This window comes from Aethalodelphis obliquidens, unplaced genomic scaffold (assembly GCF_003676395.1).
Source record: "Aethalodelphis obliquidens isolate GAN/ISIS:26980383/991018 unplaced genomic scaffold, ASM367639v1 scaffold82, whole genome shotgun sequence".
NCBI lineage: Eukaryota > Metazoa > Chordata > Mammalia > Artiodactyla > Delphinidae > Aethalodelphis > Aethalodelphis obliquidens.
The window spans coordinates 619,564-638,488 of record NW_020838026.1 but is presented as its reverse complement, the minus strand read 5'-3'; the positions used below and the strand labels follow the sequence as shown (position 1 = coordinate 638,488).

Genomic DNA, 18,925 nt, shown 5'->3' with positions numbered 1-18,925 from the left:
AGCCAGTTCTATATAAACAGACCTGGGGGAATAGGGGCCTGAGCACCCCCAGAACCCAGAATCTGAGGCCCCCCAGCTTTATCTGATCCCATCCCGTGGGAGCTCAGGTCTGCGGCGGGCTGCACGTGCGAAGCATGGAGAGGAGCGCGGGCGGGCTCCCCACACGTGGCAATTAATCAATCTGGGGAATTAGCTCCCACAAAAGGAAAGGAGGAATCCAATCAGGGCTTTGGAACAGCGCTCCAGAGGGTGCGGAGCCAGGTTGGGATATAAATAGAGCCACGGCGCCTGGTGCTCGGCACAGATGGCTCCAGAGTGGGAGGCCCTCGGCCACAGGGCTCCAAGCCTGGCTGGACCAACGGGCTGACGATGAGCTTGAGTCTGAGCACAGGGCCACCTCCCGGCCCCGCTGCTAAGCAGCTTCTACTTCTGAGCCAAACCATGAAACGAAGAGAGATGCCTGTCTGGCCGTTCACCAGCCACCCTTCTTCACCCAGAACCAAGAAATAAAGGCTATGTTTAGTTCTGTGGTAACTCACTGCTGAACCCCCCAAAGCAGGCAGCAGGAACCATGGCAAGCCCCTACTTCCACTCGGAATGGGAGAAGGTCAAGACAAACGGGGAATTCAGCTGAGAAGGCATGAATCCCACTTCAGAAGGACTCATTCCCGAGATAGAGACACCAGGGCCCCCGCGAGCCCCTCACAAAGCCCACATGCCAGCTGCCCTCTCCCTCCTCCTTCCATTGACCACAGAAGTAAACAGCATTTGCTTCCACGTACATATATATACATAAAGAAACCCACAAACTACACACATACGCATTTGCATCTATATCTATATATATGTAGAGTCTGGAAGATGGCAGGAAGTCCAGCCCTCTTTCAGGACTTGAGAAACTGAACAGAAGCAGACAGCAGTGAGAGCCATTGCTTCCTCTTTTGCACTCCAGAGATATTTGAGGAGGTGGGAAAAATCCATCCAGTGAAGAGGGGAAGGCGGGGGAGGAGGCATAGCTCTCCCTGTCCCCAGTTCACTTCCCGAGCTCTACACACAGCCACGGCGGCCAGTCTGCCCTCAGCCCTCTCTGCTGGACACAAGGCCAGCAGGCCAGGATGCAGAGGAGACACCCGCTCAGGCCAAAGGGAGAACAAGCAGAACCAGGGTCTGAGCAGCCCTGGAAACTAACGACCAGGCCACCCCTCCACTGGCAGGAGAGGACGAAGCCCCGCACACCCATCGCCCGTGCCCACCCTTGCCCCTCGGCCAGCATCCTCGCCCAGGGGACACTTAAGTTGTGGCATCACAGCAAAGTGGCGTGGCCAGGATCATCGTGCTCCACGCTGCTGAGAATCGCCGTCTGGTCTTCCGGAAGCTGGCGGTGGCACAAGTCTGAGAGTCGGGCAAAGGGGTCGGGCCGGGAATGTCTCTTCTTCCTCCGGAGGCAGACAGCTTCGTCGGGCCACAGGACCTGAGAGTTTGGAAGGTTCTGAGCCTGGGAGGCAGAACCATCTGAGGAGGAGCAGGTGCACACACACAAGAAAAGAGAAGACAGTGGTGAAAGGGAGAAGGCAGCCTCACACACCCAGCCGTCCTCTGCAGGGCACGGTGCCCGGCCTCTAGGGTTACACGCCGGAATCACCCAAGTGCAGAGTGTGCAGCAGAGGAACCATGAAGGGCCAGTGCCCGGGGCCACCCCAAGTGCTGTCCTAGTGAGAGCCAGGAAGCAGGACGGCTGTGGCTGTACTTCCTGCAGATTCACAGATCTAGTCAAGCAACATCTCTTTTTCATCTTGTATTTAATATTGAATATATTCAATACCTTTTATCTAATATTTCTTCTATTTATCGATATTAAAGAAATATTCATACGTCTCTTTTAGTGCCTCCTGGATACCAGGCATCATTCTAGGTACTGGGGTTGGGACTCAGCACACTTTCCCCCCCCACCGCCTCCCCCAGGCAGTGATGGACGTCACACAGATTTTATCCATACGCATTAGAGTCAGGTCTGGCTCACCCTGGACTGCCAGGGCCATACGTCTGCCTTATGGTCCTTCTGGGGACACAGAGGTAAAGCCCTTGCATTCTAGAAGATTATACTTCAATGTGGCAATGGGGAAGAAGAGACAAACTATAAAGACTTAAAAACTACAGATATAAAACCGTCAGATACTGCAAGTGCTACCAAGGAAGATAAAATAGGATCACTAGACGGCAAATGAACAAGGCACTGCTTCTACTCTGAAGGAGTAACCCCGAGGCGCGTCTTGAATTATGAACCTTCCACAGACCTGGGGAAGAAGTGTTCCCATGGTGTGAAAGCCCCAGGCTGAGAGCAAACGTGACCTGTTGACCGAAGGAAGGACATCACGGTAACTCAGAGCGAGCAGAGTCGGTGAGGCAGGAAGGGTGGGCAGAAGTCTGTTCTGATTGCAGGGGGAAGGGAAGCTTCTGGAGGGTTTTAATCAGAAGCGTGTGTGTACGTGTGCATGCGTGTATGTGTGTGCACACTCCCGGGACTTTCTAAAAATCACTCTGGTCGCTGTGTGCTGAATACACTGCAGGAGCCAGGACGGAGGCAGGAGGGCCAGAGAGGAGGCCACTGCTCTGGGCAAGGTGAGAGATGGGAATGACTCGTAATCTAGCTTTAGCATTTGAGACAGAAAAAAGTGGTCAGATTCAGGATGTGTTTTAAAAGTTAAGTCAACAGACCTTACCAGATGGACTGGATGTAAGACATGAAAGGAAGAGGGTCAAGGATGAAGTACCCTGAGCAACTGGGCAGGTAGGAGTGCCTTTTATGAAACTGGGAAAGAACCGAGAAGCACATCTAGATAATCAGTAACTCTATTTTGGACACGGTAAAGGCTTACAGGACATCCAGCTGCATGTGGAGCAGGCATCTGGAAATATGAGACTTGAGCTCATGGACAAGATCTGGGCTAAATACGGGGGGCATCTGCGAGTTGTGGACATATGACAGGAAACAGGACCACTGCAAGCAGAACAACAGAGAATATAGGCATCTCGTGGGACTTTTTTGCAAAAAAAAAAAATAATAATAATAGATAAATGATAGGTAGGTAGGTAGGTAGATGGGTCTTAACCTGAAATGGGCTTAAATGGGTTGAAAATTCAGCTTTGGGCTCTAATTTCTCTCCCAAAACCTAAAAAATTCATTTTCTTTCTCTCCACCTCAGTATTCCGACCTATAAACTAACAGGATAATAGTACCACCTGAAGGCTAAGTGAGAACTAAGTGCTCACTGCCTCCCAAAGATTCAAGGGCCTCTGTGTGTCACTCTTCCATAACCCAGCCTCTGCAGAAAGCTGCACTCTGGTAGATAAGGAAGACTGGCAAGGAAGCTGTGCAGTGGTCTTCCTGGACGGCCTGTCACAGCACTTCTAAAACACTGGTAAAAAGAGAGCACGTGATAAATACTTTCTAAGTCTGAAAAACGGCTGAATTATTTTTGCACTATATTAGAAGCTACCTATCGCTGCTGGATAAACATCACACATTTCAGTAGTGGTGTCCTTTTCATGAAATACGGCAATTTCCCTCTATCTCATGGAGGAAAGTCTGGCCAGCCCGCAGAGGCTGAGTCCATGCCACGTGACCCCTTAACACTGAGTAGGACCCCAGAATTTCATGTCCAACCAGAGGCCTGAAATGATAAAGAGGAGATATTTAAGGAGATAGGGATATGTCCAAGGCATATGACAGAATGAGAAAGAAAAGTACTATTTATGTGGTTAAAAAATACAGGGGACTTCCCTGGTGGCGCAGTAGTTGAGAATCCGCCTGCCAATGCAGGGGACACGGGTTCGATCCCTGGTCCGGGAAGATCCCACATGCCGCAGAGCAACTAAGCCTGTTCACCACAACTACTGAGCCTGCGCTCTAGAGCCTGGGAGCCACAACTACTAAGCCTGTGCGCCACAACTACTGAAGCCCGCACACCTAGAGCCTGTGCTCCACAACGAAAAGCCACCACGATGAGAAGCCCGCGCACCGCAATGAAGAGTAGCCCCTGCTCGCCGCAACTAGAGAAAGCCCGCGCACAGCAACAAAGACCCAACGCAGCCAAAAAAAAAAAAAAAATACACTGAAACAATGCCATGTTTTCTAAAGGCATATGCACAGAAGGGTTCTGAACACACATACCCCCAAGAAGGATGGTTCCCAGGTTGGATGAAACAGAACTGGGAGGATGATCTGAGACTTTTAACCTTACTTTTCTCATTTTTTGATATGAAAATTCTATTTGTGTATTCCTTGACAATTAGTATTAAAGAGAAGCAAAGAACGAGATAAGCTGGAGGAGTCGATTGTGCAGAGAACCCAGGGCTGGGATCCTGAGCCAGACAAGCCCGTAGTGGCAGGTCAGGGTGGGAAGAGAGGAGCAGGGTGCTTCTCGACATTTACCGGATCGTTTCTTTGACTTCGAGGAGCCCTTGGATGACTTTTTGGGCTTCTTTATCCGTTGGTATTTCAGAGCCTCCAGCCTCTCAGGTACAGCAGCATTCCCAGGAGCAGGTGGATGTGTCCTGGAAGGGACAATTGGAGAGGCACAGGTCAGCTCCCGGACGAGAGAGCTTTGGAAGAGGAGCTGGAAGAAAGCCAAGTAGCTGACCCAGAGGAGACAGAGCACAGCTCTACGGAGCCCCAGGTGCCCGTGACCAGCTCCTTGACACCTGCCTTCCTGCTGCTCCTGGAAGAGAGAACCCAAATGGAGAGCTCCAGCAGTGGGAGGCCTGCTGCAGGTGGACACCAATCTGTAGAGCCATCAGATGGCCTAGGAAAGGGAGAGACAGGCTTTAATGGCGAACCCATCACACGGCACTCAAGCTGGGGCAAGGAAGTCGGAGAAGGAGGCAGGTGGGATGTCTGAAGTTTGTGGATCATCACAGTCAAGACCTTGAAATGAAAAGTAAAGGGGCAGATTAAAGGACCGGAAGAACAACCCCACCCCACTGACTGTCCTCCTCCGGGAAAGACAGGGCCGGGCCAGATGGGAACCCAATGCCCAGTGAAATCATCTCCTCCATCGCCAAGATTCAGGCAGAACCCCGGCAGCCAACAGCAACTAACAGTTTTCGTCCACCAACATTTCAGCAGCAGACTGGGCTCAGGCTTCATCAGTCATGTGAGAGAACAGAAGAGGATGGAAGTGGATTGTGACGATGAGAGTGTCCAAATCAGGCAGGCTTGCAAAGCCCTTGATATCCGCAGCAGGTATCCGGTGGATCCATATTTTAAGATTCGACAGAAAAACCAAGGTTATGGGAGAGGAGACCACCTACGTCAGCGTCTCCTTCTGCCCTGGTTGTTGAGTGGGTGTAGCCGTTTGCCTAACAGAGCAACTGCATGGTTAGGACAAAGGCAACAACTTAACTGGAGCCTGTGCTGCCCAGGTGACAAAGGGGCCCAAAGAGAGCTGAGAGGATGGACTGTCTGTGACAGTCTGCACTTACTGGAGAGAACTGTTCAAGGATCATAAAAGAAGAAAATCTAGAAGACATGGATCAATGCCATTTCTTCTCAAAGTAAGCCAAACTCGGACCCTGAGGAGTAAGGGGGGGAAGAGGGAGACAGGTCGCTCTTTCTTTCCCTCCAGTGCTGGCATTAGCACGCCATCAGGGAAGCAGGGACACTCCAGGACCCTGGTGGATGGGGGCGAGTCACACCTCCCTCTTCTACCTCCCTCACAATCAGTGGTGGGTAAATGCTGACAGGAAGGAGTAGACAGCCAAACCTGTGAGGGGAAAAAAAGCCCCCAGTGGTGAGCAAGCAATCTAAGGTTTAAAAAAAAAAAGAGGGGTGGGAAGACTACAGCCGCGTCTCCCCAACATCAGATATCTCTGCAGGGATGAGAAAAAAAAGCATACAGACTAACTGTAGATAAGCCTCTGGTTCCTGGGGTTTCTTGCGCTAACTGACAGTGAAGCAACCTACATCTTCTTTGATGGATGCCATCATTCCAGCATCCTTTAGTAGATACAGCATGGAGAAGCTCCTCCCAAGTTCAGGTCAGAGACATTAATTTTCAACAGCCCCCTAAGAGCACAGAACTAAGAACCCAGCTACATGCACACACGGTCTCAGAGAGAAGGAGTCCAGCTCACCAGTGGAGGTCGGGTCTTCACCCCGAAGACCTGCCTGCCAACTCCCCCTTCCTTCCTCTTTCACAAACCCCACAGCCTACCCATGGAGACCCTGCACAGCAGCAATAGTAAGGAAACTTGGGAGGCAGACAAAGGTTGGAGATGGCCAGGGCACAAGGGAGCATGACTTCCCAGAGCTGATGCAACGTCCTCACCCCCCGCTCATCCTGGACTAAGGCTTCTTCGTGCTGCCTAAAAGGAAAAAGACATGAATCCACAGCTCAGTTCATCTGCCTCCTGGTCCTGGCCAGAGTCTTCCAAAAGGCCATACAGATGAATGGTGTACAGTCTGAGGAGGTGCATGGCAAGCAAGTGGACCCAGGGTCCAGTAAGCAAACAGTGCAATTCAGGGTGACCCTCTGGGCATGAGAGAAATGGGTACAGGGTGCCCCCGAAAACTCCTAGGGATGCTCCAAGCCAGCTGAAACTTCCAGGGACAACATTATTATTACAAGCAACATATCACTACTATTACCGCTTTGATCATACAGCATTTACTTACCACTTACCATGCCAGGCACTGATCTATGTTCCCTGCAATAATTTTTCTTAACCCTTACAACATCCCTAAGAGGCAAATACTGTATTGACCCCACTTTTCAGATGGAGAAACTGAAGTTAGTTTAGAGAGGTTAGGCAGTCTATTTTATAATCCAGTTATCATGGGGTAAGAGCCAGGACTCTCAACATCAGATAAACTGCGTGTCCAGCTTCTTCCTAAGGGAAGCAGGTGCAGAAGCTGCATGGAAGGAAAACACTGCTTTCGCGTGCACCTGAGCAATCAGCCTGCCCTGCACGCGCTCGCTGCCATGGTCACTGACATCCTCTGCTTCGGCGGCAGAGCCAGAGAAGGCAGACCAGGGAGGGGGAAGGCTGGCTGAAGTGATACCCTCAGGCAATGATTCCCGAGCAGCAACAATCCACTGAGTGGGGGAAGCCAATTTTCCCCTGTGAAGCAGCCAAGCTCCAGCTCTTCCAAGGCACCTGCTGTCCACCTGTTTTCGCGTTTGGCTTGGTGCTCAGGCTCAGATGCACGACAGGAGAAGGCTCCCCAAGGCACTGGAACACTCTCCCGGTACAGGAGGCAAAAAATAAAAGCAAGGGTCTGGAAGGACGGGAGGTACAGGGGAGGGGGCAAAATGGGTCTTTATATTCAGCTAATTATGTAGAAAAGTCACATGAAATGTGTCCCAGCACACATCAAACCACCTTCCTTCTCTGGGAAGGGGGAAGGGGGGGCCATGTCCCCTATCAACACCAAGCCCCCCAGGGGACTTTCAGGTAATGGACTTTTGATGCCGATGACGTTCAGACAGTAGGAGGCTGGGTGAAGCAGCTGCATCCCATCCCTGGAACAAGGGCAGCAGGTAGTCCAGGGCTGGCCAGTGGGGTGCCCTCCAGGGAGGCGAGGCCGGAGTTCTCTTTCCAGTCAGCCCCAGTTCTTCCAGAACACTCAAGAATTCAGCAAACTTGGACCCCATTCCCCAGAAAGTGCGAGCATTACTATTACTGGAAGGTGAAGGCCTGAAATTAAAGCCCAGGGGCTTCTCCGGACCGTGTTCCCCATGAACCCCAGTTCTCTGTCCCACAGGTGTTTCTTTGTGGTTCACCCCTACCAAAGACAGCCTGAAACTCACCTTAACACTCTCTTTTTCTCTCTCTCACCTGTTACAAAATCCAAATCACAACCAGATAGCCCCAGAGGCCTTAGTGCATATCTCTATGCTCACCCAGAGCAGGGGAAGAAAGACACAGCCAGGTTCAAAAAGGCAAACCACAGGGCAGGACAGTCGAAATCCTCCGGACTTTTCCTGCCCTCCTGCCCCAAGAGCTGGCCGTTACCCCGGCGGCTGCCGTGCCCGGTGACAGAGCAGTGATGAAGGAGCACTTCCTTCCTCTCCTGAGCGGACACTCTGCCGTCTGACTACAGGACTGGGGTGGAGACCGAGGACACCCACTCACATCCACGGTGTAGCCAGGACATGGGTGAACCCACCCTCTGCCACAGCACAGCCAGCCAGGAGTCTGGAGATCAGTGCCCACCACTGCGTCCACAGACAGCCCCCCTCTGGTGGGGCAAGTGTGTGGCCTCCGAACTCGGCAGAGGCTTTTACCAACGGGACCTCCTCCCCACAGTTCACCCAGTACAAGGGGCCCCAGCACGCTCCCAACCCACCTGCCTCGTGGAGGCCAAGGTCAGTATGAACAGGAAAGGGGATCAGAGGGGAGGCAAGAACAGGGCCGCTACTGGTGTCAGACAGGGAACGGAGAGCCCCATCCACAAAGGGACAGGTCTGAGAAGGGAGCTGGGAGGAGGAGGAAAGGGGAGAGGAGGCGGGGCGGGGCGGGAGGGGAACAGGGGAGAGCGAAGGAAGTGGGAACAGAGCAAGGACACACGTGGACGAGACGAGTCACACCACCTCCAACGAGACCCAGCGGGGACACATGCAAAGGCAGTGTGAGGGTGGCGCCCGAGAAGGAGCCTGGCTCCTGCAAGGGCCCAGCAGCCTCCACCCAGAGCTCTCGGCAGGCAGCACGGTGAGGGCCTGACTCGCCAAGGCTGGAGAGCTGGCCGGGCCAGGCGGAAACCACCCTGCATCGCACCCCTGGTTTCCTGGTTTACCACAGCAGTGAGAGGGCACCCAGCCCCCAGGTCTGGCAGGTGGGGACACCGGGGAGGGGGTCACGAACCAGAACGGGGCCCAGGCCCAGGCACTTTCCCGGAGTGGAGTGAGAGCTGGGCCTGGAGTCATCACTCCTCTGGGAGCAGCAGGGGGGTCACAACTGGGGGCAGGGAGGAGAGCAGGAAGGTGAAGGGCGGTCCCATCACTGTCACCCCATTGGCCGCTCCTAACTACACTGTCCCTGGTCTCCCCGAGCTCATGGCTGCGGCGTGGCACCCGGCCAGCCTCACACAATCCCGCGACCTCTGGCTGCAGACACTCTCGTGGCACGGCCGTCCTCTTTACGGGAGGCCATCCTTACGCCCAGAGGAGACCGAAGGTCCTGAGTCAGGACCGTTAGCCCTCCTGCCGTCTCCAGGTGGGGAAGGGATGCAGAGACTTCAACCCAGGAAGCCAGAAGCGCCCAGAGGAGGCTCCCTCTCCCATCTGAGTGCCTGGTGCCTGCGTTTGCTTGTTGCCACAAGCACGGGACTGGCGTCACGGCAAAAGGAAGATCTTGTCAGCGGCCATGAGACTGAGCAGGCCTCAGGGGACCACAAAAACCCCTCAGAGAGACTTGGCACCCCTCTGCTGTCAAGCTCCCGAGACCTCCACCTGGAAGGAGTCGCCCACATGGAGAGCAGAGCTGCCTTCTGCCCCGGGGGCCTGTCCTCTCCTCCGGCGGAGCTCCTCCAAGACCCCTTCCCGGAGCTGTGGCCCAGGGACATCAGGAGTGGCTACTGCAGGGGCCTTGAGAGCAACGTGAGCCCGCAGGCGAGGTCCACGCCTCAGTCCTGTGACAGCCAACAGGCTGCAGAGCAGGCTCAGGAGTGGTGACCTGCCCCTGCCCTCAGAGGACGACAGGTGGCCTGGCCCTGAGAAAGACCCGGCTGGTGAGGAAAGGAGCAGGGCCGTAGCCCAGCCGCATGCTCCTGGGAGGACCGAGCATCGGCAGGATCCCGAGAGGACAGTGAGGGAGCGGCCACCCCAGGGGGAGATCTGCACCCGGGGGGCTGAGGGAGGAAGGGGGTCTCTACGCCTGCTACTGGGGAAACCGGGCAGAAAGGGGCCGGTGCTCCGAGACACCACGTGCCCGGCCAGGTTTCCAAGGTGCAGAGGTGCAAAGCGCTCGTAGGCATTCTAGGCCCCTGAGGGTGCATGCAGGGCCCCAAGGGCTTCTGTGGGAAGCTCTGGGCAGCAGGATGGCGAGGTGTCTGAGTGCAAAAACTGCAGGGAGGCTCTGGGAGGGGCTCAGAAGCTGCAGCGAGGCAGTGCGAGCGAGGCCCGGCAGCTGTGGCAGCAGCAGGGCGTGGGGACCCAGAAGCCACGGGCCATCGGGGCGGAGGCTGCCGCCCCACAGAGGGGTGAGGGCTGTGGTCTGGATTCCCCTATGGAGGAAGCGCTGGCCCTGCGGAAGCCCGTCCGCTGGTCCGCCCCCTGCCCACCCACCCAGCCGGAGCTCCCTTACCTATTGAGCTGAAGAGAGGCTTGTCTCGACAACACTGCCCAGATAGCTGAGATCAATCAGAAACAAAGCGGTTATCAACATGGGTGCGGGGAACCACCCACGCACACCCAGAGGGAAGGGGAGGAGCACGGGGACCAGAGAACCGACAAGCGAGGCCAGAGAATGGGGTGAGCAGTAAGGAGAGAGACAGAGACCCAGACGGCACGATGGGACGAAGCAGATGAGGGCTGCACAAAGCACAGACGACAGGGCACAGCCCCCCGCATCTCCTGCACAGACAGCACGCAGCTCTCCTCCACCTCCCGAGCTGCTCCCCACCTGAGCCGGGGTGGGAGGTGAGGCTTGTGCTTCCAGGTACCAGAGTGGGGGGGAGGGAAGGGGGCAAGGGAAGGGCGCTGGGCTCCCTCCTCTCGACCTCCTCCCGTCTGCCTACCACCAGGCCAGCCTCCTCTGGACTCTGCTCCCCTGCACAGGCGGCCACATCAAAAAGAGACCAAAGGACGGAACCGGGGCAGGGGTCAGGAGGGATGGGGGACTACAGACGGTGCAGACTCTTCCCAGCAAGTCGGGCCAACCCAAAGAGGATGGAGAAGGAAGAGAGACGGACAGAAGGACGGACTTGGGGAGGAAGTAGTGGGAGGAGGAGGGAGGAGAGCAGAAGAAAGACCAGAGAGAAAGAACACGGGCAGGCGTCCAGGCTGACTGGTACCTGGCACACCAGCTGCTACAGTTTACAGTGGGCTCCCCCAGGCCGGCTGATCGCAGGGGCTTGTCTGTCTGTCTGTCTGTCTGCAGCTCCCTGCGAGGCACACAGGTTGGGGTGGGGCGTGTGGCTCGGGCACACGGTTCAGAGGCCTGAGGTTTTGCTCCCAGCCTCCAGGACGCAGCCTCCAGGGAGGCTGGGGGGCCAGGTGGGGGCGGGAGGCGGCACTCACTAGGCTGCTAAGGGCAGGAGGGTGGGGACAGGAGCCTGGTGGTCCAGGGAAGTCAGGCCCCAGGGTCCTGCTTTCGAGGAGGAGAGGCCGAGGAAGAAAAGGAGGCTGGATACAAGGTCTCCGGGCCAACCCTGGAACCGCCCAAAGCCAGGCTCATGGGGACGTGGTGGGCTCTCCACTCCAGAAGGCCCCGGGGGACCACTCATGGGGACACACCACACATCCCCTGGCCACGTCCTCTCCCCCGGCCCCCGGATGGCCTCCTGAGAGCTCTGGGCTGGATGAGGAAGACCCCTCATGCCCCTGGCAGGGTACCTGGGCAGGTAAGCCACACACCCCCCAGTGACCACTCCCTGCCGCTGCCAAGACCAGCGCTCCTCTCCCGAAGGGATGCTGCAGCGTGTCCCGACAAGCCCTGTCAGTCGGTGGATGGAAGGGCGAGGGCAGGGGAGGAAAGGGGAGGAAGATGACCAGGCGGCGGTGGGCAGGAGAGACGGCTCACACTCACCCTGCGGTAGGTAATGGTGGCGGGGGCGGCTCCGGTCTGAGCAGCTCCTCCCCCACCCTCCGAGGGGAAGGCGTCTGTCCAAACACATCCAAGTGGTCCACAGGCCCTGCGGGGCCCGGCGGAGGGGAGGGGTAGCCCGTGGCCAGAGTGGTGAAGCCCACGGTGGGCCGGTAGCTGGGGCTGCCGCTGCGGCTGCTCTGGGACGGGGAGCCCGTGGACGGCGTGGACTTGCGCGAGAAGCTGACGGCAGCCGGCGGCTGCAGGGCGGTCTCCGACACCTCGGCCGGCTGCAGGAGGCCGGGGCGCGGCCGGGCCCGCGCGGCGAGCTCGGGGGAGCTGGTGCGCGAGCCGAGGGGGCTCTGGGTCAGAGGCGAGAGCCGGGAGGGCTGTAGCACCACTTGATGTAAACTGGGCTCGGCGCGCCTGGCCTGCCGGGGGCTGGGCCGGGGCCGGGGCTGAGGCTCATACCACGGGGTGTCCAGGCCCAGCGCGCTGGGGCCGCCGTGCGCCCCCGGCTCGGCCGGCTCGGGGTAAGGCAACACGGGTATGCCCATGCCTTGGCTGGTGTGTCTCAGCTGCCCTTGGCTCACCAGAGGTTGCACAGGCCTGTCCTGCCACTTGGCGGCGGGGGGCACTGGGGCAGGGCCTCTGCTCGGCGCCTTGCCAGCCCAGCCCTTGGGCGCCTCCAAAGACAGGATGCCCGGGTAGGCTGCGGGCACCGGCAGGGAGGCGGGCGGCAGTCCTCGGGGGAGGCCGGCTGCAGGCTGCAGACTCTCAGCCACATCACACGGGTGCAGCTGGTGGGGGAACACCACGGCCGGGGTCTCCAGTCCCCCAAAGGGGAACTCCGGCCGGCCCCAGGGCTCTGGGGAGCGCCCGCCGGTGGGCGTCTGAGTCAAGGGCAGCGTGCTGTTGGAAGCATTCTCTCCGTTCTCCTCGGGGATGGCGGGGTGGCCGAAAGGCCCCTCGGTGTGCAGAGGTGGCGAGGACATGACAGAGCTCAGGGGGCTGCCCACCTCCGGCATGTAGAAGGGCGGCGGCTCCACCTCCCCAGGGCTGCTGCTGCTGAGGTACCCGTAATACTGGCCATGGTGGAAGGGCCGGGGAGCGGGTGGCCTGGCTTGGCCAGTGGCCTGGAGCCGGCCCTCCAGGCCGCCAGGGCCCTCCAGGCTGCGGGGCTGGAACCGAGGGCTGTATGCTGGTGGTGGCAGGTAAGACTCCTGGCTGGATGACAGAGGGGTCAGCTGGGACTTGAGGGCGGCCACAGACGCGGGCACCAGCGGGTCTTCATTCTCCTCGTCCGACTGGCGGAACTCAGGGTACATGTCGGTCTCCTCCGCAAAGGGGAAGCCCTCAATGCGCCGAGCCTTCGCAGAGGGTTCCACCTCGGAGGGGTCCATCACAAAGCGGCCGTCGGGGCCCCTGCTGATGAGCTCGATGGGCGTGGTGGCCTCCGCCTCGGCCTCCGCCTTGGCCACGCTGTACTTCTTGCTGCTGATGGCCCTCTTGGTCTTCTTGTACAAGGACAGCTCCTTCTCCCGCACGGGGCTCAGCATCCTCTTGGCCGCCGGCTGGGCCTGGTCGTCGGAGGACTCGGACGGGGCGCGGAGTGTGCGGATGCTCTCGGGGCTGACCTTGCCGGAGGACAAGCTGGGGACAGGGAGAGAGCAGGAGGCGTGAGGAAGCTCAGAGGACACTACTGCTTTCCGTTCTCCCTGCAAAGTACCACACGCGCCTAGGAGGACGCCAGTGAGGAGGAGGAATGCTGGCGGGTGGCGTGTGCCGGCGTGAAATACTCTGGCCGACCCTCAACTCTCAACTGTCCAGGCGTGCGCTGTCCACTTTCCAAATGGACACCTCGTTTCCGCGTTTATTCTGCCTGCTCCTATGTTTGCTACCTCTCTCCAGTCACACCTGCAACTTCACTCCCAGGTTGCTCAAGGAATGCAAGCTCATTTTAAGAGTAACTTAAACAAGGCATATTAAGAAGATACATCTGTTAGGATGGAAAAAAAATCAAAGAAATGAACAGCTCATCTACCATTTTGGGTCATCTACACTACTGCTCCCCCATTAGTGCGGACAACTTAAAATTACCGTGCAGATCAATTAAGGGAAAACAGCTTAGAAACGCTGTCATGGGGCGGAGCGAGCCCTCCACCCTCCACCCCAGATGGCCGTACCCTGTCTCTCTGGGGCTAGACCACTTACGGAGACTCCAGGCTCTTCCTGCAGTGCGTGATGGAGAGTGGAGGGTCTGGAGGGAGAAAGAGGGGAGCCCGCTGAGGCCTGACGCCACACAGCCCTCCCCAGCTGTCAGCAGGGCCCAGACCAAAGCCCCGCAGGGAAGCAGCACCCTAGCACCTGGCACGTCTGGGTCCAGGATCACGTGCCCCCACCGGGTCTTGCCTCCACCCTCGTTTCGGTCCCAGCCGACTCTCCCACCATCAGAGCAGGTCCCATCGGCAGCTCTGCCCACGAGGTCCCAGTTTCCCTGTTTTCAAGGCGACACCTACCTTTCTTGCGCTTGAGCTTCCGCTTGCGCTGCCTGTTGACAAAGCAGGCGGCCAGGGTGCTGAACAGGATGGCCGCAGCCAGGAAGCATATGGTGGCCACGATTCCAGCCAGTACCGGCCGAGCCAGGCCATCTTCGGTCAGGTCCGGCTGCGGGAAGATGTCTGGGGGGATAGGGGGAGAGCACGGGTTAGACCCTCCCTCCCTAGGGCCCCAGGTGGTTCCCCACCTGTGTAGGACAGACATCACTAAGGCTCCGCCCTAGAAATGAAGAGGTGGCGTGGCGGGAAGACGGAGAAGAGGGCGCTTACAGAGCCAAGGAATCGCTACCTTGCTTGTGGAGAGGAAACACCATCTGTTATCTCTTCCCTGTGGGACGCCAGCTCTGTGATGGTCTGCGCTGGCCCAGCACCTTACCAGCCACCCTCACCTATCAGCACACTCTACACGGAACCCGTGACTAGCTGACTGGACACTGCAGGGGCCTAAGCGTCACGCGGGCATCGTGACTCCCACCAACCTCTCTATAGGACCAGGGCCCAGAGGGTGAAACTCTGCAGCAGCAGGGCTGTTGCTGCAGAACGCAGGTGCCCCTTTCTAACCATCACGGTGCAGGCGGGCAACTTCTGCAGGGGGTCAGCGTGTCCTGGGCACCACAGGCACGTGCTGGCACGGATCGGGGCATCAAACAACGTCCTTGTTCTACAGGCAGAAGTGAGCCTCACTTGGTGCCCAGGTCCGCAGAGCTCAGAGTGACAGCCGAGACTGGACCAGTCCACTGCGTTACGTGTCACCTGACAGTTGTGTTAATAAGTGCTGCTCTACAGGCTCATCAAAGGGGAAGCCTATGTATCTTGATACATTTGGCCAGAATCCATTGCCATGTCGAGGACAGCGAGGGATTAAAACAATCCAGATCGTGCCGACTGGTTGAGTAGAAAGAGGGCTCAGCCTCTGGAAGTGGGAGGCTTCGAGACAGGGAACGCCGAGGGAGCTGCATCCTTGATTACCACGGGAACCTCCCGACTGCCGGGAACGAGACATAAAGCCACCGAATGCAGAACAGTTCGTGAGAGGCACCCCCAAACCCTCAAGTCCTCTCTTCTAGCTTGGCTGCAGCTCTCTTCCCTGGAGGGAAGCCAAGACAGAAGTACGCTCGTCTCTGCTGCTACAGCAGGCACCTCCGTGTAGAGCAAAACAGCCCCACAGTGCCTAGTACACGCGACAGAAGTCACAGCCGCTCCCCACCGGCTTTCTCGCCCGCCCACCCCCTGCCCTCCCCGCTGCCCCCATATCTCCACCAGGCCCGAGCACGAGCTTCTCGGCCCAGCTCTTGCCCACTGCCTCCGAGGGTCTCTGCGAGCGCTGCCCGAGGACGTGAGCCACTGCTGGATCACTAAGCAAAAACCTCTTCCCAGACCAAGGGAACCACTTCTGGGAGAGGGGCCTGCTACATGTGAGGGAGTGGAGCTGGAGAAAGATGTATAGAAATGGGACCAGAGCCAAGAGAAAGAAAGATAAATGGAGAAAATGCTGGGGAGTTGGCTTTATTTAGCCTGAAAATATCTACGGAGAGGAAGGAATGGAGGAAAACAACACCAAACAGCAATTTTCCAAATGAAACACCCTAATTATGAAGCCATCTTAACGAGAGGCGTCAGTAAGTACTGCTGACCTGTTTCTGTCTCTTTGCTCCAATTCGCCCCCCACCCCCAAGAGGATGACACCAGAGGAACAGAAATGTTATAGCAAAAGGGCTTAAGTCCTTTTCAACTATTCTAACAAGAACCTTAACTAGATTTCTCTCTGTGGTTACCTTATAGAAACGGTCATGAACGCAGCTCTTTACACGGAGAAATCCTACCCACCTGGCAGGCTTCAGCCGGCGCTTTCGCTCTACTTCCAGCTCAACCTCTTCCCATAAGAGCTGTTCCACAGACGCCGCCCCTCCCCCAAGTACCTGTGCTGGAGACGCCGGCGATGTTGCTGGGCTCGCTGATCAGATCCTGCATGACAGCCAGGACCCGGAACTCGTACCACGTGTCCTACAGCCCCAGGGAGGACACCCCGTCGTCAGCCAAGCGACCTGGACCTGCGACAGCCGCCCATCCTCCCCCCACCCCAGCTCTGCGACTCGGGAGTATCTGCCGATTTCCGTGGGATGAATACTCCCACCGTGGCCGATTTCAAGCTACCAACGTGAGGTCACTGAAAGCAGAGTTGGGCAGAGATGCCACATGGGCTCTCAGGAGTGCAGGGAAGGGAGAGGGAACATAGGTGGGACGGGGGGCCCCTGAGAAATACGCTGCTGCCTCTCCAACTAGAGAGACCTCCCGGGTTAAGGGGAGTCAGCTGGAAAAAAGCACCGTCTTCTCCAGGGGCTCGGAATTGTTAACGAAGGGACCCTACTCTGGGCAAGTGGAAGACAACCCTTCTGGGAAGCCTCTGCCCACGTCAGACTCCTGCAGGGAGCTGGGCCCCCAGCCCACCCTGGCTCGTGTCGGCACCTGGAGACCCCTCAAGCGACAACGGCACTCCCGGCGGCCACAGGGCAGGCCCTGAACCTGCCGACCTCAGCTGCAGTGATCTGAGGATCCCAAACCTGGCAGGAGACCCGCGAGCACAGGGGTGCAGGTGTGGGACGGTACACAGCGGCCCACACACACCTGAGCTGGGTCACTCAAAGCTTCCAGTGATTCTAGGAAGAGTCACGTCACTTCCGGAATTGAGAAAAGCAGCAGGGAAAACGCTAGGCACCTCACCTGGGACAGGTCCCTAGCAAAGAAGTCCCCATCAGTGCCAGGTATGGCGTCATCCAGCGTCTCCCAGCGCTCTCCGACGCGGAACTCCAGGATGTAGCGGTCGATGGGGAAGCTGTGGTTGGCAGGTGGGAGCCAGGACAGGAGCACACCCTGCTGGGTCCGGTTGGCTGTGAGGCACCTCGGTGGGGTAACCAGCACCAGGGGTTCTGGAGTTGTGACAGGGAATGCTGCGGGGGAGGGAGAGGTGATGGCGGGGTTGCCGAGGCCGCTGCAACCCCTCTACCCACACGTCCCTGTGGGGGCAGTGACCCCAGGGCGATGAGGGCCACATCCCCAGGGTGCAGGCATCAATTCAGGACACGTGTCCCATGAAGAGCCCTCGTGACCCAAGGGAAGGGGGCAGGGTGGGTGGGCCCGAGCCTCCTGACTCCATTTCCAGAGCACTTCTGACGACACACACAAGGGCATCAGGTCCCGTGAAAGGAAAAGAGTCAGGAACTTCAGGGAAGAAGGCAATGTAATTATCTTTTGAATAAGACAGTATCTTTGAAAAGATACTATAGGGACTTCCCTGGCGGTCCAGTGGTTAAGACTTCGCTTTCCAATGCAGGGGGTGTGGGTTCGATCCCTGGTCAGGAAGCTAAGATCCCACATACCTCAGGGCCAAAAAACCAAAACATAAAAAACATAAGTGGGCTTCCCCGGTGGCGCAGTGGCTGGGAGTCCGCCTGCTGATGCAGGGGACGCGGGTTCGTTCCCCGGTCCGGGAAGATCCCACATGCCGCGGAGCAGCTGGGCCCGTGAGCCATGGCCGCTGAGCCTGCGCATCCGGAGCCTGTGCTCCGCAGCAGGAGAGGCCACAGCAGTGAGAGGCCCGCGTACCGCAAAAAAAAAAAAACAGAAGCAATAGTGTAACAAATTCAACAAAGACTTTAAAAATGGTCCACATCAAATATATCTTAAAAAAGAAAAAAAGATACTACAAAACGTATCTTTCATTCTCTTCCAAGGAAGAAGGAACATCTTCCCTCAGCACTGCTCACTCCATCCATTCCCCTCTGGCCCAGGTGGAAAAACAGGCCCCAGGGCACAGGGCTTCGGGAGGGGGGGGGTGGTGAGCCTCGGCAAGAAAGAACGTGGGACAAGGCTGGCGTGGGGCCACCTGGTCACAGCCAACCTCTCTGGCCGCAGACAGGGGCCAAATGCAACAGCAGGCGGGCAGGGTGAGCCGCTGGGTCAGGGAGGAAGAGGTGGCCCTACGCCTGCCACCAGACGAGGCCGGGGGCCAGAGGAAGGGAGCAGCGGGAGTGCAAAAGGAGGAGGAAGGACCCCCACCACCCCGGGAGGCCACAGAAAGACGCAAACATGGGGCCAGTAAGGAACGATGGAACGGAAGCTCTTCCATCCATCTGAGGACACGTCAGTGCAGCCCACAGCGCTCAGACGGGGCACGAGGCACCCTGGCCTGGACAGACCCCGTGGGACGGTAGGATAGACCCTTACTGGGAGGTCAGTGTTGGTTGTATAAGGCACTTAGCAAGGCGCCCGCATACAATGGGCAGGAAATGTCTGCTCTCCATCCCAGCCCCTCCAGGAGCATCCCGGCCCGGCCTCACCTAAAGTGTTCACAGTGACCACCTCACTGAAGGCGCTGGTGCCCAGCTTGTTCTGGGCCAGGACACTGAACTGGTATGCTGTCTCGGGCTCCAGGGCATCCACCAGCAGCCAGCTGGGTCCTGGAGGCACAGGCAGGGACAGCCAGTCGTGGGGCCCAAACCGTGCCCGCTTCATCCTGCCCGAGAGAGAGAGGATCGGGGACGAGGGCGCGGGGTGGGTTACACTGGAGACTTGAGAGGGCACACAGGTGCTGGAGTTGGGGGCGCTGCCCCAGCCTCCCCAGCTTA

At 57.7% G+C, this 18,925-nt stretch overlaps 1 protein-coding gene across 2 annotated transcripts in view; it reads right to left on the bottom strand.

Moving 5' to 3' along the window:
* Nucleotides 1-767: 767 nt before the first annotated feature.
* The window catches only part of IGSF9B (immunoglobulin superfamily member 9B), a 35,310-nt gene continuing 17,152 nt past the window's right edge, over nucleotides 768-18,925 (bottom strand). For both annotated transcript variants that reach the window (XM_027092896.1, XM_027092897.1), the window contains exons 12-19: nucleotides 18,638-18,813; nucleotides 17,022-17,248; nucleotides 16,220-16,304; nucleotides 14,262-14,423; nucleotides 13,957-14,002; nucleotides 11,746-13,395; nucleotides 4,433-4,554; nucleotides 768-1,512 (exon numbers count right to left, since the gene is read on the bottom strand). In XM_027092896.1, coding sequence (XP_026948697.1) covers nucleotides 1,304-1,512; nucleotides 4,433-4,554; nucleotides 11,746-13,395; nucleotides 13,957-14,002; nucleotides 14,262-14,423; nucleotides 16,220-16,304; nucleotides 17,022-17,248; nucleotides 18,638-18,813 — 2,677 coding nt within the window. In that variant the 3' untranslated portion in view covers nucleotides 768-1,303. The remainder of the gene's footprint in view (nucleotides 1,513-4,432; nucleotides 4,555-11,745; nucleotides 13,396-13,956; nucleotides 14,003-14,261; nucleotides 14,424-16,219; nucleotides 16,305-17,021; nucleotides 17,249-18,637; nucleotides 18,814-18,925) is intronic.